Source organism: Mugil cephalus, chromosome 22 (genome assembly GCF_022458985.1).
Source record: "Mugil cephalus isolate CIBA_MC_2020 chromosome 22, CIBA_Mcephalus_1.1, whole genome shotgun sequence".
NCBI classification, from domain to species: Eukaryota; Metazoa; Chordata; class Actinopteri; order Mugiliformes; family Mugilidae; genus Mugil; species Mugil cephalus.
Window position 1 is genome coordinate 13835498 of NC_061791.1, and position 22482 is coordinate 13857979.

A 22482-nucleotide genomic window follows, 5' to 3' on the forward strand; every position below is an offset into this window, starting at 1 on the left:
GAGTTTGGTTCACCACCCATCTGTCCGTGCAGGGCCTGTGACAGGAGCAGGGGGGGGAGAATCATGATGGATCTGCCATCGCACAACTCTCCTTGCTCAATTATTAATAAGCTGCTTAAAACCTACAGGGGGGACGGAGCGGTGGAGGGGCATGGACGGAGGAGCGCTTTTCGTTTTGCTGCTTGTCAATGTTTTTCCTCGCTGCTCATTCTGCTGCACGGCGCAAAGCCGCAAAGCCTTCGGTGTTGTTGACATGTGTTGTTGGAAGCAGTTAGCCTAAAAAAAAACTAATAATAAGACTTTTTTAGATTCGCTGGCGCTTAAAAGGCACAGCTTGAACCGAGGAGGTTTAAGGAGACTAATGGATGCGTTTTTTAAGTCTCCGCATGCATTAATTGAGACTCAATTAGGAATGATGAAGCTGTTTTCACATGCGCTGTAGCCCAGAACCAGCCCAGAATCTTGACATCACCCAGAGGAGCTTTACACGGGAACGCAGTCAGACGGTACGTTACATGGACTTTACTCAGCCGGCACCGCGGTACGAAGCCTGTGAAGTGTCTGATTGAGCCCTTGTGTGAGCAGAGCAGGTAACTGTCAGGGGAATTCACCGTGAGTGAGCAGGGTTGAAGACATTCCCATCATGCAAGCGCCGCAATATTTGGTTCCGAGGGAGAGGGAGATGAAGGGGCATTTACACCAGTTGATAAAGGTTGACGCTGACAACGTCGGGCAAATTCGAGGAGCGGCTAGACTTGGTTACTCATGAGAAAAGTATGAACCGGTTGCGCGTTGTTGCTTCATGCTCACTCTTGCCAAGCGCAGCGCCTCGCCAAAACCAGACAGATCCTTCCCAGCGGACGAGAACAGGTCTGACACAGACAGCGTCCTCTGGTGTGCTGTAATGTGTGACAGGGATGTGGTGTTCTGACCTGAATCCAGTCAAATCTGAAAATGCTTCAGTCTCAAAATGTCAAACTTTCCCTTCTAGAGTCTTATACGCACATAGGTGGAGGTAGGCATGTTCCTTATTAGTCACCATATACCTATACCTCCACACTAATTTATCTGACCACATATTGTAAAAACGCGTTCTAAGGTTTTATAATGGTGAACTGGTCCGTAGACGAACCTAGTAATTTCTCATATGACCGTACATGAAAATTGCCCTGAGCACTGATCATCATCCCTTGTCACTCAGCTGCAGAGTAAACCCAACGGCTGCCGAGCCAAACGTAGACTCCTACATCTCTCTATTGGACTTGGACTCTCCATCTTACGTAACAGCAGGAATGGCAAACAAAAGAAAATCTCCTTTAAAGTCTCATTCCTGTTGGGAGATTCTACCTGTTATTTTAGAAAAGCCGCGACTGAATTTTCAAGTGCTCATTTAACTACAAATCAGGAAAAAAAATCTAAATGTAAACTATTCTTCTTCCTTCATAAGTCAGAATTTTGACACTGCTGTCCTTCAGAGCAATCAGCTGTGGTCCATTGAGCCAGCTCAACGTAGACGTGATAGAAGCCAAGTCAGAGGCGGGGCCAAAATAAAAAGTCTTCACCAGTATCCATAATAAAAAAAACATAAGCAATGATACAATTGCATGACTAATATACAGACTTCTGTGTCATGAGAGACCGTATCAATCCTCTGAGTGTTGTCACAGACAGAAATTATTGAGAGATTTCATTTCAGCAGGGGTTCAGGTTGTGTGCATTGTAGACATGAAATTAAAACGTGTTACTTGTACAAGCAGCCCTGGGAATGAGAAATTTGTTATCACTCCTGCGAGAACAAGAACAAAGTTTGTTCTAGCCTGGTAATTTATACTTCACGAGACACTCGAGTGTCAGTCTATCTTCATAGGGCCCTACCACATGGACACATGAGAGACGGACAATGAGGGGCACTTTTCTTATTATTTTCAAATGTCAGATGATGTTTTGACGACTGTGTCTGTCGGATCAGGTAGTTCATTCAGCACACCAGCACACACTATGCCGATCTCTACCCAGGAGAGATTAGCGGTCACACTGCAATACCAGCATCTGGGAGCTCACAAAGGGCATAAACCACGCCCCCCACCACGCCTGACCAATCACACAATAGTTGCCAGACACAACGCGAGAAAATGTGTTGTATGTATGAAATGTTTTCACACGTTTCAAACGTTGACTGTATAAACTATGGACAACCCTGTGACCCTGGATTCTGAACCTGGAAAATGAAGCCCAAAGTGGGTGGAGCCCGCGGTCGCCATGTTGGATGACATTAACTCCGCCCACACTCGGATACTCCAAATATGGACATGGGGGTCATGTTGGGGCGGAGCTAAAGCAGCCTGGATGTTGAGACCCACCCACCCAACTTTCCGCTACCTGTTAGCTAAGGCCCTAACCCTAACCCTAACCTGTCACTCAAAGCGGGAACGCCCTTAATTATGCAGAATTTTAAACCATAATGAAAGTTAAATGAGTAAGACGGAAAAAAATTCACCCCCTGTACAGTTGTCGTGAATAGTAAAATAAACTAGTGAGACATAAAAATCATCTTTTGTTTAACATTGGTGTAAAGTTGAGGTTTTTAACAACAGAGTCTACGGGAATTTGCTCCCTTTCGGCGTCACTTTTTTAAATCCGATGCTCTTGATTTTTTTTAGACCAGACCAGAGAATTAAAATGATTTAAATAGAGTTGGAAATTACTCCAGACTTAACGTTAACTAGCTTAACTTCATAAGCGCTACCCAGTAAAGTTAGACTGAAAGTCAGTCGTTTCCTATAAATTATATTTATTCACTTCATTTAATGTTACACACATTCGTGAATAGAATTCCATCTCGGACATGGTGAAAACAGTTCCACATATACAAGTTTCTATTTCCACAACTATCCATAACTGGATGTAGAAACACCATCACATGTGATGCTTCCACGCAGTTGTGGCTATTCATAGTGCCTATAATTCATCACGTGCAGTAACCCATCATCACAGTAGAATCTCCTCCATCACTGTTAAGCAATCAGTGATTTATCTGCAGACCTCACACTGAAACAGACAAGTGTGCTGCGTCTAATGAAATGATCATTAACAGCGGATTGCAAATGCATCCCTCATACTTGACGAAATGCAGAGACTTTTGGAATTTGTATTATGTAACAAGAAAGTTTTTTTGTTGATTTTTTTTGTAGTTTTTGTGTTAATTTTACATTGGAGTCATGACAAAATCCACCATGGCAGGTGAGTGTGGACTTGTCTCACTTGTTGTATTAGCAAATGTTTGCTGCATAGCTTCGCTCAGTAGAGTTTGGAGTTGAAGATGTGGTACTCTCATGTAGCAATCTCATGTTTTCTATATTTAAGCTTTTTCGGGGTTTTTTTGGCGAAATAGTTCAGCTCATTAGCATCGACCATTGTTGCTACGTAAATAAATCCAGTTGGACAGAGAAAGTCAGAGAAAAGTCTAGTTTGTTCTGTTTGGTAATGTTCCAGCCTTGAGTCAAAGCCAATAGTGTTGCTGGTGAAGGAGGCAGGAGGCAGGGAATTGAAAATCTTGAAACTTAGATTAGATTAGATTGATACTTTATTCATCTCTATGAGAGATTTCAGAAAAACTAAGTCTCATTAGGTTTCTCAACAGCGTATGTTTAGTGCTGCTATAACGACACAGTGTGCCAAAGTTCGTCGCTAATTCAAACATCCGGATTATTACATACCACCTAATCATAATTAGGGCCTTTTATTAAGACAGAAAATGGAATCTCATGGAAAACACTAATGAAAGCTACTGCTTTCATATTTCCTTCCCCATTGCTTTTACAAAGAATGACATGATTGCTCAGTTTCATTCTACTCGAGTCAAAAATCAATCACTAGACAGATGGCGTGTGTTTTAAATGCAGGCAGTGGACTCGATCTGTGTGGAAGACGAGCAGCGGCAAACATGACTCGCGAAAGCAGGGCCGTCGGCGACATCACAGACTAATTGGTCGAGAGCCTGTTGGGCGGCAAAGTGAGACCTGCATTCCAAAAGGAGCAGCGGTGACCTTCCTACCTGCCGGGTGACATGTGATCTGAATGTGATCTCCTGCACAGACAGAGTTTAATTGGTGAGCTTTGGCTGAAGAGGCTAGGTTCAAATAAAGGGAAGACGGGGGGAAGAACGGGTTAAGAAAAGGTGAAGGGGTGGAAAGGGAAAGAGGGGTAGGAAAACAGGGGAGAGGAATTTTAATGGGGAGGGACTGAAAAGAAAGTGAGGGAAATGTGGAGGGTAGAAAAAGAAAAGAAAAGGAAGGTAAGGAATAGCAAGGAAAGGGAAGAAAAAAAAGAGGAACAGCAACAACAGCAAAGGAAAGCGGATGAAAGAAAGACAGGCAATGGCAAAGAAAAGACAATGGAAGGAAAGTAAAAATGCTTGATAAAGGAAACAAAAAGGTCAAAGGGAGAAGGCATACGAACACTCTGTTAAGAAGAGGTGAGAGGAGAGACACGAGGGAAAATGTGATCTGTTGTCATTGGAAACAGAAGTCGAGCGCTGACAGTCATATTTAATCCGCCGGTGCTTTCACTGCCGCGCCACCTTAACATGCTGCTTTAGATATTTCAAATAAGTGAGACAGCACAGATGAATACACCGTGTTTGTGACTTACGGAAACAGCGCACATCTGGGAACATCTAAATTGGCATCCACAATAACTCCAGGTAGCAAAAAGTAATATCGCTCTTGAAAAACTTCATATGCAGGAAAAAAAAAAAAAAAAAAAGCAACCGAGGAGAAGTTTGAGCGTGAGAGTTGACTACACCGACACTGCTGCAGTCATAAATTTAGATAAATCCCTTGTCTGTTTCAAACTGCTCACCGGGAAGCAATAGGAGTTAAGTGGCAAAAAACTTCTCACATTTGATCTTGTCAAAATCTTTTCCAACTCCGCCTCCTCTCTGAGTGAGTCACTTGCACCTCTTGCCTGAGCAGCCTTGAGACTGAATGAGTGGGTCTTAGGTGACGCTCACATCGAACAATTGAACTACGTGTCGGAAAGGCAAATGGTTCCCGACGTACCGAGAGAGATTTGCACAAAACAAAACCTCTTGAAGAATATTAAGTAAACAAATCGATGTCTGATTGAGCCATTCAAGCAGAGATAATATTCTGAACAATAAGCGTAAAGTGAAAGAAAGTTGCAGATGAGGAGAGAAAAAAAAAAAAAAAACGATTCGAGGAGAATAACGTAAAGTTTGTTTCATGGGGAGAGATGCAGGCTGTAACAGCCAGATAACAGCCAGAGTGAAATACTCCTTTGGAACTTCTTATCATACCTTTTATAATGGTTGCTCAGTGATGTGAGAGCACCAAAGGCATTTAAATGTGGGAGAGAGAAACAAATGTGAGTGGAAGAGAATTGTCTCCTGAAGGCAACCAGAAAATTGTGCTGCTCTGATGAAAACTCCAATTAGTGCCGACTCTCCTCCTACATTCTAGGTGATAAAGTTAAAGAAACATTTGCTGTATGTGCCCACGTGTCTCCTCTTGATTGTGTGCATAAAGTTTAATTTGAGGTCACGTGAGTCATCCAGGTCATGGCCCCACTTCTTCAGAGACGATCTGAAGTGGCCCGGTGCGTAGATGGTTCAGCAAGATTCATGATGAAATGAATCCCTCATACTTCATAGTCACTCCAGGAAATGCACAGACTTTTGGAATTTGTATTATGTAACAAGAAAGTTTTTTGTTGATTTTTTTGCGCAGATTAATTTTACATTCTAGTCATGACAAAATCCATCATGGCAGGTGGGTGTGGACATGTCTCGCTTATTGTATTAGCAAATGTAGCTTTGCTCAGTAGAGTTTGGAGTTCAAGATGTGGTACTCTCGTGTAGCAATCTCATGTTTTCTATATTTAAGCTTCTCAATTTTCTGCGAAATAGTTCAGCTCATTAGCATCGGCCGTTGTTGCTACGTAAATAAATCCAGTTGGACATATGAATCAGAGAAAAGTCTAGTTTGTTGGTGAAGCCAATAGTGTTGCTGGTGAAGGAGGCGCAGGGAATTGGAAATCTTGAAAAATTATGATCAGAGTAGATTAGATTAGATAGATACTTTATTCATGTCTACAGGAAATTCACAAAAACTAGGTCCCACTGAGATCTGAACTCGGATCGCTGGATTCAGAGTCCAGAGTGCTAACCATTACACCATGGAACCCCACACGCCCCCAAGTGCAGGATGAGTCATCAACAATTTTAGAGGGGGAAAGTTGACAAATTTGATTTCATGAGGACTTTAATATAACACAGCCATTGTCGCCAAAACCATGCAAACTTCAGCTTTTGCCTACAGTTCTGCTACATACAGGGCATAGGTTGCATATTATTTGAGATGGAAAATATCCCTTCGTTGATGACTTCATAGTATTTTGACCAGAACTAAAGTACGTGGAGCCATTTTTAAGTACGCTGGCAATTAATCCAATAAGATATTGAGATTCATGAGTTTCCAGCTGCACACCTGCCCTAATGCAACTCACAAGGGTCTTACTTAGGGACACACACACACACACACACACACACACACACACACACAAACACACACACACACACACACACACACACACACAGTGAAGCACATGCATACACAAGACAGAAAGAGTCAGAGGGGGCTTGAGGGAAAAAGAAAAGGCAAGCACTATTACATATATCATTGGAATTTCTCATTTCTCCGTTTCCCATTAAAATCTATTCGGCTAATAATTTTGTCAGAGGTAATTTACTGACCTAATAAACCCACATGTGGATGGAACATTTGAGTCATAACCATTACTGCGCTTGTTAATTCCACTTAGAGCTCACCGGGGCCACTGCAACCAAAACAATTCAACACGCCTGTTTTAATTGAATGAGGCATCTCTGGATGAGTCACAGCTTCACTGCTGTCACAGCATGTGAAAAACCCAAGGCCCCGCAAACAACAACTATGTAAGAAGATTGCCACATGTTCTACCAGCCTCGAATTTCAAGAAAACCGTGCTCTGTGATTTGTGTAGGTGAAGAGCTCCAGCGGCGACGATAAAAATCTTCTTTTGTCGTTCATCCGTTGTGAGTGTGAGTGATGATAACATGGCGGAAAAACTGCAGAACGCAGAAAACACACCTCTTTGAAGTCTCAGATGCAGACAATTCAAAATCCTTCTACAGGTCCCGTTGTTCAGTTTGCTCTAAGTGTGCAAAGCTGTTTCAAATACCCACTTGATGCTGAGGTGAAAAACGTGGCACTGTAGAGAGGCCTGAGATGTGATGAACAATCTGTTTGCACAATCCATCCCAGGCGTTCGTGGTCACCAATTCGATTCAATCCACACACGGTGAAAGCTGTTTACTTGTCCTGGAGAAAAAATTTCCAGGAGCGTCTTCTGGTTGTTGTACAACAACAGATTAAAAGACAAAGACACCAAGAAGTCTTTGCTTTACCCTTGTTTACAATTTTTAAGCTAAGCCGTTTCCTCGCCCCTACTTCGAATTCAACTGATAATCATGAACGCAGTATAAATCTTTGTAATGCAATACAGTTTGAATTCAAAGCTGTTTGTTGCTTCAATGGCTTAAATAGGAAATGAATTATTTTTTTTCCGTGAAACACGCCATTACCGTGCCGTCCATTCTCTCAGCAACTGCTCCAAGGCCTATAAGCTGCTTAACATTTCTCAAGCTCTAGCTCTGAACTTTTTAGCTTACCTGTTTTTTTTTTTAATTTTTATTTTATTCTGCTGGCAATAAACAAGCAATCCCCAAGTATCTCACTGCGCATTAAGCGTATTGACTTTCCAACAAAAAGAAATGAACACTGACCACCTTTAAGTTCCAACCAACACTCTGTGAAGATCAGTGAGATCAGCCAGTTTGTACATTTTTAACAGAACAAAGGATATGAAGTTGAATGTATTCATACTTGTTTTTGCACAAAGTAGATAGAAAGCAATTAGTGAAGTAGAGAGAGAAAGATAATTCCCTAATCTCCAGTGTTTGCTTTCACCGCCAGCAGCCTGCCTTGCTTTGCATCCTCTACTAATGCGGGCTCCGTTAATAAATTCCCATTTGGGACTTTTCATTCCCCTCCACCCTGCTAAGACGACCATCAGCTCATAGTGGTTCACAGCTGAAGGCTACAAGGACAGAAATGTGTCATTTCTAGTCGAAAAATATTTGTTCATATCATCCCTGCAAACATATTTGGGCAAATTCCAAAGAAGTCAGAAAAAAAGGAGAAAAGTGTATTTACAACATAGACTGTATATAAATATGGACACATGTATCATGTGTCCATGATGTTATTTATAACATCAGTTTAGCCGATGACTCCGTGCATCGGCTAAACTGATGTTATTTTCAAGGGGATACGGGCGGCACCACGTGGAGCCATATTATTGATGACCCGCCCACACTCAGCATTATGTTAACTACAAAAATCAACAAAAATTAGATGCAAAACTAGCATACGCCCCCCAGTGCAGGATGAGTCTTCAACAATTTTCTGAAACACCATTAAGAATACCTACATTCATGAGTTCCAAGCACCTTCCCTAATACAACTCACAAGAGTCTTACTTAGTAAGCGTTTGAGTAGGCATCAGCATTATAATAACTACAAAAAATTGACGTGTGCTGCAGTCTGTCCCCAGGGGGGGCACTACTTGCTTTGGGTTCACTTTTGAGGAGTGGTTCCATAGCGGTCCATGTTTATACAGTCTTGTAGGGTAAACTAGCAAACAGCAAACACCTGCAGCATTTGTACATTCGATTAAGTGTTACTTGAGCAGCTTGCGTCAATGGAAAAGTGGTGTTTGGACGTGAGCTGACTGCAACTTATTCAAATGAACTCACTCAAATGCTATGATTGAAGGATGTTGCTAAGTGGCTTCCTGGTGGATTTAAACAGACACAGAGCAGTGGTAAAGTTTCATAAAGTGTTGTGAATTATTAAAGATCAGCAGGGGAAGGAGGAGCAGGAATGAAGTGACGGAAAAACCTTCCTTAGAAATCTGCCTAAATGAATAAGCAGTGATTATAATCGCATAAAATGAAGCGAGAACATAAGTACAGCCGGCCCTATTGTCGATAACACGGTGTGCTGGTTAATTACAAGGAAACAGAAAGTTGAAACGAGTCCAGCAGAACACCGGGCTAAAGAGGGGATTGGTTTGGGCTGCAAATAAATACAGGGAAAAGCAACTGTTTTCAATCTGATATGAATAAATAAATATAAAAGACAGCGATTTAACACCATTTCAATTCTCGACACAAATCGACTGAAGTGATTATGTATAATAGCACAGTCTCTACTTCAGTCTGAAAATGTTTTTTTTAGAATTTTTAAAAGAAGCTGTATTCATTCGTTAAACAATATCCCCATTACAAGCCACTGCTGTTTGCCTACTTAGAAGTTTCTCTGCCATCCAAGCCTACTCACCCTGCCTACTTCCCTCGTAATGCAGTGATTGTAATGCTCAAAATTGAGGTCGAAAGTGTTCGTCACTGAGAGATTTCTCTCTTCTCTCCTATTCAAATCAAAACTTATTTATTTCCCTCTGGCTTTCTCTGATTGAGCATGAGCTCTGTTTGAAGCGACATTCAAAATCTATGCATTGATCTTTAAAGCTGCTCTAATGCGATATAATGTGATACATATCATTTATTGTGATAAACCCACTGTGGATTATCTCTTTCCTCCAATCCTATGGAGAATCTATTAGCTCAACATTTTGGTTTTGTGACCTGCAACTATATTATTTTGACTCACTAGCTGTTTTCCTAGCCCAGTCTCATGGGCTCCTTTTGAAAAAGTCACAAAATTGAACAGAACCGTGTGCTTGGATGAAAAATTTCATTTATTTCCTGTGACTTAGAGCACAACTTTGAAAAAGGTGCACGTATTTGAACAGAAGTATATTAAGCCAAACCACTGAAAGCCCTTTTTTGTTTTGTTAAGCAAGTGAGCACAAATGCAAAAGAATAACTGAAAAACGAATTATACGAAAATGGGAATCCAATGTCTCCGGCGAAAGTCCTCTGAGTGATTTGATTATTGCAATTTTATTATTGCACGAACTGCCCTGAGATTGTGTTGATTTTTCCATCCACTATCCACTCATTGTCCAACAACAAACAGAAACCATTGCACTGGGTTACTGTTGCTACAGACCTTAATATTTTTTGTCAGATATTGATGGAGAGAAAAAACAGCTAAAAGGAGAATAGATGTTGGCGTTACAAACATTGTTTCCTCTAGGTGGACAGAAACTCAACTAGAAAGGAGGATAATGTTGCTTGTGTTCACATGGAACTGTTAAATAACAACTTGATATGGTCGTCATGTGTCAATACGTTAAACTGAATGGATTTTTCAACACTGCTGAGCGATGAATATACATTTAAAACCAGCAATGAAGCGGCCAATCAGATTCTAAGAACAGAACAATAAATGTGTGAGTGAATGAGTACATGTGTCTTCAACAGGGGGTCTGCAACCCCTAGGGGCTACATGGAGGTACTACATGGGGGTCACAAAATCTTTGGTTGATTAGACATTTCTTATAAATATTTTTTACATTTAAAGTGTTTGAAATAAAAAAAAATAATAATATTTGAACCTGTGTATTATTTGAATAGCAAAATTCAAAATGATGATAATAATGTATATTTATAAATAGCACTGGGTTTAATATAGAACACATATAGTATGTAGGGAGTCTCTACTTAATCTCTCATCAGTTTGGGGGTCCTTGTCCTGAAAAACGTTGAAGACCGCTGCACTATATAAAAACCATCACGTTATCACGGTGACTAACCACAAATTGAACAGATTTTTCTGACTGAATGCTAAATCACTCCTTAAATTTCGTCCAAACACGACTTGGCGGGGTTCAACTTTAACCCTCCCAGCTTTAGAACAAATAAAAAATTGGAGAAGTGTCAGGCAGCTGCAGATAAAGTGATTTAAAGTCTGGCGCCGCCTCCATCCCTCACGCCCTTTGTATTTGTAAGGTTACATCTGAGTCTATTCGGTGTTGCTTGGAACAAGAAATGTTATTGTAAAAGAAATCGATGTGTTCAATACAGACCGCTATAACGCTGCTCGTGAAGAATGGCAATATAATGGCTGACAGAGCCGGCCTGCAATATTGCCACAATATTGCTTCTCAATCATAATTGCTGCCCCAACACCTCATTTTCCACTTGACTTTGTTTTTCCCTTCGGGCCCTTCTCGACTCCTCTCCTTCCACCCCAATTCCTCCCTTCCCCCCCTCTTCCGACCTCTCGGCCAAAAACAGTAATCAGAGCTCATTGACTTGGGACTGCGAACGCATCGTCACCACGTCTTGGAAATTTGAATCTTTGATGGAGCAAAAACACAAAACAAAAAAAGCAATCACAGGCAGTAACAAGTTAGTTGATCATAACATCGAAGACAATAAAAAACTGTTAATTTGTGTATTTATGTCAAAAATGTAAGTTTTTTTGGAACATTTCTTGAAATGAAAATGATTTGATTTATTTGATTTATCTGTTTTGACCTAAATTTAAATGTTACGCTCCTGTTGAGTATATTTATGTATTTTTTTTTAACTTAGCAAATACCGTGAAAAATGTATTTCACTGGGCCTTTGTGCGCCTATGTGCGCATACAGTGTGTGTGACCGAAAAAGAGAGACGGAGGGAGAAAGCGAGAGTGTGTGAGGGGGTTATATGCACTATTATCACTGTAATGTCTGAGGTGAGAACAGAAAGGGATGTGGGAAGTGTTGTTTCCATGGCAACCTGCGTGCCTTTGTTTTTCCAGGTGACAACTCGCGCGCATACACAGACACACACACACACATCACAAGGCTACAGGTAAACACCATCTTTGCAGGAGCCGTGAGTGAAGCCACTGACCACTGGTTAGAAGGACCGAGGGAAGGTTACAGCGTGGGAAAGGTTAATTATGGGCTTTAGAGGCTGATCCAGGTTTCTCCCGTGAGAACAACTGGCTGCAGTGACTGATTTAATAAGTGCTGAAGGGCAAAAAAAGCAAATTATGTGTGTTTATTATGTAGCTTATCTAATCTTACATGGAGCCTCCTGTTCTGAGCAAAAAAAAACAAACACCATAATCTGGATAAACAGGACCAAACTGACTGAAATATCAATCGACGGCTACGAGGAAGCTCGTATTCTAGTAATAATCAGAAAAAATAAATGCCTCAGGTAACTACTTCCATGAGAGCACGCTGACCACATAAGAAGGAATTTGAAATTGCACTGAGAGGGGTGGTGCAACTCTTCTGACAATCAGTTCAATGAAAAAATATTAACCCCTAAGAACCATGGTAACGGTTCTGGCTGGAACAAATACGTTATTTCGAGGGGGGCGGGGTGTAATCATCAAGTGACGTGATGAGTTTCAGATGTTGACAGAAGCATTAAAGCAGCCAATGATTTGTTCAAACACCTCAAAAAGGGTTTGGAGGTTTGAGCCAGAGTCTGTGCAGTTCGGTCTGAGAGTGGAGCCACGTGGAGCCGCGACATCGACAACTGGTGGCCATCGTGATATCACATCCCATTTCTGTCAAATAACTAACGAGATAACAAAACCATCCTTGAAAAAGTATTTGACATGTTTTTTAGTGTTTTGGTTTGACCCAAGTCCCATCCACTAACATGGAGGGGGTGGAGCTTATGACCTATACTGTAGCCAGCCACCAGGGGGAGCTCTACTTGCTTTAGCCTGATTTGTTTTTGATAGATTCAACATTACATTAGGAAGAACTGCTTTGGACATGTTGTCCATATTGTCCATACATGTAAAGGTACTTGATGTAAATGCGTGAAGACATACATTTAACTTCCCAAAAATGGCAGCCGCAGATCTTAGCTGAACCCCTTTGGACAAGGTCAATTAAAACCGGAGAAGCAACGAGTGCAGCTGGTTATAACTTGGATGGCAGAGAAACTCCACCAACCCTCTAAACACTTAACATTACCGGACGTGTTCAGTGGAGAAGAATAAGAATTAATGAGCGTACGTTTCAAAGAGAACAGATTGCTGTGGAGGAATATGAATGCACAACATGTTCATTACTTCTGCATATCACACAGCTGCTGATACTAAACTTGTATTAAATCACGTCTGTTGACAGCCACCGTGCAGGAAATTAGACATTGGATCAGGGAAATTTTCTCATGATCTGTGGGCCGGATCATTCATTATTCCAACAGATGCCACAAAAGCAGGAAAGGAAATGCACGACTGCTTCTACAGATTCACTCTTATTGGTTCAGCAACAGGGTAACATTCTCCTTTGTGCTCGTGGCCTGGAGCTGTGCGTTCCTGATCTGTGGAGCTGCATTCTTCCCATTTGTTGTCCTGGCCTCAACAACATGTCTAGTGTGTAGTGCTTGTAGTTCAACAAGTAACATGTATAATGCTCCAACCTGCTGAGACGACCTCATATATATTATAACAAAAAACAGATTTTAACAGTTATTTTTTTTACATTTTTTTGTCATTGACAGTTTCATGCCGCTGCCCTTTTGTTTATCACTACTACAGTAACAGCCAACATTTGACATTATTTTGTTAAACTAATGCAAAACGTACAGGAGAACGACAATTGTGACTTCCAAATAAAGAAAGAAACATAATTCTATGACTTGCGGCCTTAAACTCTTATACATTAAGAATTCTCTCCATTGTAAAACAAACCCTTAACTCGTCCAGAAAGAAATCTAGACATTAGAAGTCGCAAAAATGGCCTAGATGTATGATTGGAAATTCAAGTTAAATATGCTTCAAATTGTGCACCTCACATGCAATTCCTTCCTCAATTTAATAGGACAAATAAAGACCGGTTACATTGAACATGGATATCCTAGTGCAATTGGTGCTAGGCAAGATTATTCACCTTTAATGAGACAGAAAAATAAAATTCTAAATTGAGATATTTAACTTTTCTTTAATTTTCTTGAATTTCATTTTTTTTTACAGTGTAAACAGGTTTCCTGAGAGAAAGGGAACAAGCTCTGTTGTCTGTTGCTTATTGACACCTACTGTAGGTATTAAATTAAAGTCCTAAAATAGCCTTTAAATTACTGATTAATGTAGCATTTCAATATTTATAAAATACCTCACTAAAATAAAATGATGAAAAAAAAAGGAAACAGATTTTAACAGTTTCATGCCCTCCTGCTCTTGTGTATTTTTGTTTACTCACTATGTATCTCTACATTGAATATTTTGAATGCTAGCTCAGTCTATTCTTTTTTTTTTGTATTCAAAAAAGTCGCTCTCGCATGTAACACGCATCACCTCCATCTTGTATTCTTGTTTGTACCATGTTTATACACCGTATTCATTCTTCAGTAGAGGCGGAATGAATACAGTGTCGGCCTTAAAAAGATGAGTCGGGGTTGGGATCTGCTCAAGGTTTCTTCCTGTTAAAAAAATATTCTTTCTTTGCCACTGTTGCCTGGGGGATTTTAAGCTCTGGGTTCTGTGAAGCATCTCGAGACAATTTGCATTGTTATCGACGCTAATGAGCTTCCAAAATATAGTCAGATTTGATTTGTTGATTGTCTGATGTGTAATCGTTTTGGAGGGCTAGCGTTAACGTTAGCTTATATCAGCTGCACTTTTTGGAACTACAGTCAGATACTCGAGTATAATACTACAGTAGTAGTGATTTCTGAATGTATGAAAGGCTCATAATCAATAAAAACATTACCTTCAGACAAAGCTATCAAATGCATTTCTACGGCCGTCTGCGCCTGCTGTAAATGACCAAATTACCACCTGTTACCGCGGCTTCACACTGCAAACAACTAGCACTCGTGTGTCACATGTTTCTATAAACGAGGAGACTGTTCTCCGTGGATCGATGGCAGATATCGACAGAGTGGCCTTGTTAGAAACCAGGCTGTCAGCTGTTCGGATGACTCGCGTCTCTCCCGAACGCTCCCAAAAAGTCTGATGCAAGTTTGCGGAGAAAACTGACACCATCTGTGAATCTAAAGGTTCACGCTTGAACAAATAAGAAAAAAAATTGCACATTCACAGTAGCTTTGAGCCGGGCTTAGAGCCTCATCTCACATCTATGAACCTATCTGGCTCATGGACTTGTTCTCAAATCGCTCCCCGTCCCCGGATCAATCAGCTGGTGTTTGACAACTCCCGGTCGCGACTGAGCCTAAGCTAAGCCAGGCTTTTCTTTACCGATCTCGCTCTGTCGTTTTCATCTGCCCTGTTGCTTGGTGACGGCCGGCGTGCGGGTCGTATGTCGGCCCTCTGCATGTAAATTGCAAATGTAATAACGGTGCAGCCATGAAATGACGAGGCACAGATGGCGGTCACACATTAAAAGGTTCCTCCGTTTGGATTTCGTAGTAAGCAGCAAATGCAGCTGTTTGTCTCTTCACAGCACTGCACTGATGGTGTGAAAGGAAAAGGCGTTTGGGAAAAAAACAACTACAGTGGACTTGAAATAGGTGACGTTTTCTTTTAGTTACAATGAAAGGTTGAAGATTTTATTCAATCTGTTTTAAAACATCTTGAAGACTGTTGCAGAGTGAGCTAACAAAATATAACTATAGCTACATATTTAGGATTTAAAGTACATTTGGCATTCTGCTACTTTGTTGAACCGATCCTATTACAATGTGTTACTACTGCAAATGGCACAGGAGACAGTTTTACATTTCCAATTTCCAAATAAAGGTCAAAGAAATGGAAATCTTTGACTAACTGCATTCAAATTTAATTCATTTAAATGTAGCGCATTCAGAAATATAGCGCTTCACTTTTTTATGTTTTGTTATGTTACGACTATAACACAAAAATTGGATTAAATTAGTAATGATGATGTGATTTTTTTTTTGCAATTTTATTAAAAATAATAAATCACATGTACATACGTATTCACATCCTTTGCTCAACACTTGCCCAGGAACGTCCAGTTGTCTTGTTTTTAATTCTGCATTTGTCAGTTTTAATTTGGGTTAGTTTAAGACCTTCACCACCCTGAATCTGAAGTTTCGGTGCGAAGCACGCTTGGGAAGCAGCTTGAGATAGCGAGCTAATTCAATGGGAAGCAACTGTCATTCTGGAATATATTAATCATTATGTCTCTGTTTAAATGTGCCACGGGCATGCTGCCAGTTCAGTCTTCCAGCCCCATCTCCAGCAGCCTTACCACAAACCAAACGCAAGACACTGTCTGCGCAGTAATAGCAGCTTCTCTGCAGGAAAAGACGGTCAATTATAAGCCATGCTAATTGGAATTGCGCAGAAGCCAAAAAAATTGACACAAACTACTCAAGCAAAACAACAATATTACCACAAGTCTGGATGTTCAGTCCGTGACTCACATTTCACATCGACTCCAAACACTAAGCGCTGGCTGGAGGATAACAAGCAGGTAGGGCGAGGCACCTGCATGCTGTGCTTGGGCTCGTACTGGCCACGACCGCCCAGCTGAGTTACAGTGAAGGGGAGGAGACACGCTGAAATGAAAATGAAACACACACGGAGCCCCGCAAGAGAAACATTCTGGTGCCTGTGCGAGTTTCTGCTTTTATACACCAGTATGTGATTATTTGCCAGCGAGCGTGTGATAAAAACCTCTACTTCGCCGTGTGCTCCATTGGCCCAGGGGATCTATGGATGCCACTCCTTCCAGACACACTGTGTTCTCTGTTGTCAGGGTTGATTAGTTGCATGATGAATCCAATTTCCTCTCCTCTCTTCTCTCTCTTCAGCTCCTAGTTTTCTCCTCATTCTCCGCTTCTTCTCTTCACAGCCCCTGCAGTCTTTTCCCCACTTGTTCTCTTCTGTGTTAATGGACTGTCCTGTAGGACAACCTATAGGCATGGAAGCCATTGCCAGTAAGAGGCTCACAATAAAGCAGTTACTGGGAAAGCAGAGCATAGTATATCGTGGCTTATAGCTCTTCTACTATGTACAAACTGGATTAGTACAAATCATCCCCAACTTTATGTTTATATCTTCTCTTATCTGGAGAATGTTATAGAAAAAGTACGACAACAAAGGTGGTCTGTGAAGGTTCTCAATCATCCAGGTCATTGTATACTACTAAAAACAAGACTAGAATTCTTCTTCTTTCTTGAAGAAGTTTCACCATTCGTCCAAGTAGCTTCTTCAGTTTTATATGACCAGTTGCGAGTTTTGTTAGGAACATCTATGGACTGAGCCAATCGAAAACTCACATGACTGGGGTCTGTAGTGACCAGATAATTACCTGTAATTGGAGGAATCAGTTTTGTTCCGGTTTTCTTTCACTTGACTGGACTGGAGCCTTTGGCTGATAACGGGTTGTTGGAGAACCAATTATTGACGGAAGAAAGACGTGTCAAACCAAAGGCTTGTTGGGTTTCCTGAAAGAACCTAAAAGCGATTGGCGGTGCACCATGGTATCCTGACTGAGAGGCTTAGAACTGATGACTGTCTCGTTGTTGTCTTCTCTGTTGAGGTGTTCACTTTCATTTATATTTTGGCGTCTGGGTCTCTGTTTGAAGACTTGCCACACTTCTGACACTGGAGTGCTGGCGTGTTCGTCTTTGGGCATTCCTGGCGGTAGAAGCGGCCATAATTGGGAAAGGATCAACCACGCCCTCCACATCCAAAAGCATGATTCGTCGCAATTTAAACCTACCTAGACTACCTGAGAATTTGCAACGTGATCAAAATAATTTGGACTGACCCTGGACCTGGGGGATGGAATTCTGATGTCTACTTAGGAGTTTACATGCAATTTGTCATTTGTTAAACGATCGAGTTTCGATTGTGTCTTAAGCCAGGGTTGAAAAGAGATGTCAAGTGAAGGTTTGCAGGATCAGAGTAGAGCATGCTATACATATATAAACGGTGAAGAAATTTCTTGATTGTCACAATGTTGGCTGCTAAAGCCCAGTTGGCAATCACTCTGAAAATCTAATTCGATACTGTCTGCTCACGCTGACACAGGCTCAAATCAAATGGCAGAATCCATGAGACTGAGCAAAGGTCAGATCACACGATAATTGACCGTGAAGAAGGAAATACTTTCTACCCATGGCGTCACATTATCTTTCTCCACTTTCCCTGCAGGTACCTTTCGACCAGAGATCTCTACTTGAAAACTAAACGATTCGACGTGGATTACCGCAATCTGAGTGTTAAGAGCCGGGTCTCAAAGCAACTTGGCCAACCTGCAACTTTCACAGGCTTGTACAATATACTGAGGTTATCGTGAATACTAAAAGTAACCTTAGACCACAGAGCTGACAGAAACTCAAACTGTGTCAACAGCAACGTCAGAAGTGACCTGTCAATCACACAGTATGGGCAATAATGTGGCATTATTCACCCTAGGACTCATGGGAATGCAACAGAGCAGTATTGCTTGTTCAGTAGTAAGGCCTTCATTGCTCAGCAGGAGGAGAGCATAAACAGTCTAATCAGCCTCCCCGGTAAAGGACATCAAAGTGATGGCTGCCTTCGAGGCTAGGGGTCGCCCTGTCAGATGCGAGATCTTAATATTATGGGCCGTGGAATTAACCAGTCTTTATTGAGCTGCTCTCCAGAGCTCTGTATGAGCTCCGGCATGGTGCTATGTCAGTGCCAAGCAGATCTTTGCAGACAGATTTTGATGTCATCCACTGTCACTGGGTGGAAATGTCAATCAAGAAAAAAATTGTGGAAGATCAGTAAACGTGGTGTTACGTGGATGGGAACCTGATTGTATAAAGACTTTTAGATTGAGCTCAACCGTATGATCATGTTGGGCTGCTCACTGGCTAAAGCTGGCCAATCTCTGATCTAGGGCTACCATAAGAGCAGCAGTTCTCTTGTTTTCTCAAGACCTTCCAACTAGTCATGTTTTTGTTGGTTTTGCTGCTTCGTCTTTTGAATTACATTTGGTTATAAATCTAGGGAAGGTTGTGGACTTAAGTCTGGGTGTTTCTTGTCTAGAAACAGTACGGTAGTTTGTTGAGGCCATCTAAGACTGTTTTGTTCAAGACTTTCTTTGTGTTGTTTCTATAGTACATAGCGGACAATTAGGCCTGGTTTTGTTTTGCTTATAGTTTTGTTTGGCACGACCACTTGTCCTACTGTTCCCACAATCGGTATATCGGTCTTTTAGCCTTGCACATAACCCAAAGAAGAAGAAAAAGGCGAATGCAACTGTAAATTCAGCTGTGGTCGTTCCCTTTAAAGTTCAAGTGGGCGTCTGTTGGAAGACTGTACGAAAGGTTACCTCTGTAGCCTCCATGTTGGTAAAATTCCCATAATCCCTCACTCTGTGTGGACTAGAAAGCTATGCAACGTGCAACAGGAACTGTAAATCAGGCAGCTTATTTAGAGTGCATTATATATATGTGATTGGACCTGTATATTAGATTATCACAGTTTCTACAAGTTTTAACTGTGCATCAATTTATTTGAAACATTTCTTCCATTTTATGTTTCCTCTCCACTTTTTGACAGTTTTAGCTACTTTGCAGATTCCAGCTCATAATAAAAAAAATAAAACATTTATTTTAAATAAAACATGAAGTGAAGAGGCTGTACTGATCCCAGGGGAGAGTTCACAAACTACCTGACAGTATGTAAATCAGCTCCCACTTTACCGGCATGACGCATGCATGAATTCATCAATAAATAAAATCCAATACACCAAAATGTGCCGCCTAGCATGTCGTCCGTCTCCTCATCCTCTGCCATTTCACTCTTCTGATGGCTTTGAGCTAGTTTTCTCTGTGAGTGAGTCTTCGTGCTGTGAAGCAACATCCTCCTGAATCCGCACCCAAAACGGTGTCCAAACTTTCGGCAATGATTGCCGACACGGGGCTCGAGAGAGAGAGGAAACACCACGAACAAAAGAAAAAATATAAAAAACAAACTGAGATATCAAAAGATCTCTGTGTTTGGAGAAATATGCCATGCAATTTCCGAGGTAGAGCCATTTTTCTATACAAATTACAGACACGGATGTTTCCTGGAGGATTAAAACCACAGACGACCTCCACAATTATCACAGATGAGATATCATAGATAATTGTGACTAGGGCTAATATACGCTGATAACATAATGACCGTCTTCCTAATATTGTGTAGGTCTCCCCTGTGACTAGGAAGTAAGTTATATTGACATCCTTCTTACTTGTTTGTCCCCATTACTTTGTCCACTGTATTTGCATTCAGTAACTTGTGTTATTTGAAACAGGAATCCGGCTGGATTGAAATGGCATTCATATGCATCAAGGATCAAGAGGATCTGTACATACATGTCCGGTATACATCATGCCAGATCAGAGGTTTGCACTTCAAATCAAATCCCTCTCCTTGTGTGTGCAGCACTGAAATTATTATATACCATTGACATAATTCATCCTGTTTGTAGAGTCCACATTGTGACTTTACAAACAGGATGAACCCACCTAAGTCAGAAAGCAGCATAAGACGAGCTGTGTTGCTTGCCGGTGTCCCTCCCGGCCAAGCCCACCACTCCCCTCCCACCTCACCTCCTCCACTGTCCTTCTCCTCCTCCTCAATGCTGTTTTTGATGCTGTCGTACTCCTCGTCTATGTTCTGGTTGCCTCGGATCTGGCTGAGCACGCGGCGGGCCTTCTGGGTGAGCCCGCGCTGGATCAGCCAGCGAGGACTCTCCGGCAGGAAGAGGAATCCCATGAACTGAAGCACGGCGGGGACCACAGACAGGCCCAACATGTACCTGAAGAGAGGGGGGCGAGAGGGAGCACAGGGGGAGACTCCAATTAGGATCACAGAAGTGACCCAACTGGGGGGGGTTTGTTGTGGTTTGTTTGCAAAGGTTTGGTGCCGTGCTAATTTGAACTCCAACATAAAGAGGTCTCCCTCTGAGCCGGCAAGCATCGGGTGGTTTACCTCATTAAAATTAAACACTGGAGGAAATGTCAAATCTTTATTCAGATTCTGCTTAAAATAACCCCAGCATTTTTAAATTTAGCCAATTAACTTAGACCTGAAAATAAGACGTGGATTTGCATACAAATCCACACACCACTCATGAGGAGTCGTATACAGCTTAAGGAAGGTTATGATTGCATTCATAACCTTCAAATAAAGCTGTTACACGGATTTAATCACTGGAAAAGTGTATAAAGAAAGAATAACTTTACCCAAATATAGCCACTGATTGATTTATTTTGAATGGAAAACTGCCTCTTTGCACAACCTCATATACACAATCAGAGCATAACACATTCTGTAAAAGGTTTATGCCGCAGATGCAAAGCTTTTTGTGTCAAGTAAAGAATAAGAAAGAAGCAGAAAGATGAATGAAGGAAGATTGTGATAATGATTAACTGTTAGAGACCGAAGCAAACAACCTGACGTACGTGTATTGCTTTCCCTCTATTGCGCAGGCACCTACGTGAGTCGGAGAACATTACCCCCGTCTAAACTCAATAAGTGTCTCCATTATCGCGTATGAATCACGCCACCAATATAGGCCCGTCTGAACAATCTCCGCCGCGTCCACCGGAGCTGCCGCTGAGGCAAATCCTTTCAGAAAGGACAACTCTTATCTACGGGTATCTCAGAGCTCGACATTCAAACACTCGGGAGGCCGGGGCGAGCCTGCGCTCGGCCTGGAAACAGGAAAGGACGTAAACAGGAGCAGGAACGCACGAGGAAGGGAACAGAGGGGAGAGAAGAGAAGGGCACAGGAAGAAGTGTATGATATCTTTGGAATGTACAGTACAGCTGCTCTGTGTAAATGCTAGGGGTTGACCCGTGCATGTGTTGACATTTTCAATAAAGGCCTGAGACAGAAGGACTTTTTCTGGCATTTGATATGAGAAGAACTCAAAGAAAAGACGCTACTTTAATATCGTAAAGCGAGATCCGTGCAGCCTTTGAAAAGCTTCTCTTGCCACCTGAGCGGCGTCTGTAGCTGAACCTATAAAGCAGAGCTAAAGGTGCTTTCTGTCACGCGTTTTGTGCAAGGTGGCCGTCTGACCTCCACCCGTCGCGCTGCAGGTAGCTGAAGGCGCCGTCGATGAGGCTGGCGGTGAACTGCCCCCCGGTGATGAAGAGGGTGTTAACGGTCACGAGCTGACCCCTGAGGTGGGACGGAGAGGCCTCGGCGATGTACACGGGCACCGTCATAGAGGCAATACCTGCACAGAGGGAGAGAGGAAAATCCAACATGTTTAGTCACTGTAGCTGTTAAATGAATAAATCTAAAGATCGACAAATTCATTTATTCAATACGAGTACACTGCGTGCGATTGTCATGAAAAGACTAATACACATCAGGTTAATTATCAATGCGGTTTTTCTGAAAGTTGCCTCCATGTGCACTTAGATGAAAAAAAGGCAAAACACAAAATCGCGAATCTTCTCCCTGAGGGCATCGGGGAGAAGATGTGACGGGAGGGATGATGCTGCTCCCCAGTGGCAACGAAATCTACA

General features: G+C 41.8%; 1 protein-coding gene across 1 annotated transcript in view; it reads right to left on the reverse strand.

The window, feature by feature from the left end:
• LOC124999785 (proton myo-inositol cotransporter-like) overlaps window positions 1-22482 on the reverse strand; it is a 76333-nt gene that overhangs the window by 41623 nt on the left and 12228 nt on the right. The window contains exons 3-4 of the mRNA XM_047574834.1: window positions 22028-22187; window positions 20550-20758 (exon numbers count right to left, since the gene is read on the reverse strand). Coding sequence (XP_047430790.1) covers window positions 20550-20758; window positions 22028-22187 — 369 coding nt within the window. The remainder of the gene's footprint in view (window positions 1-20549; window positions 20759-22027; window positions 22188-22482) is intronic.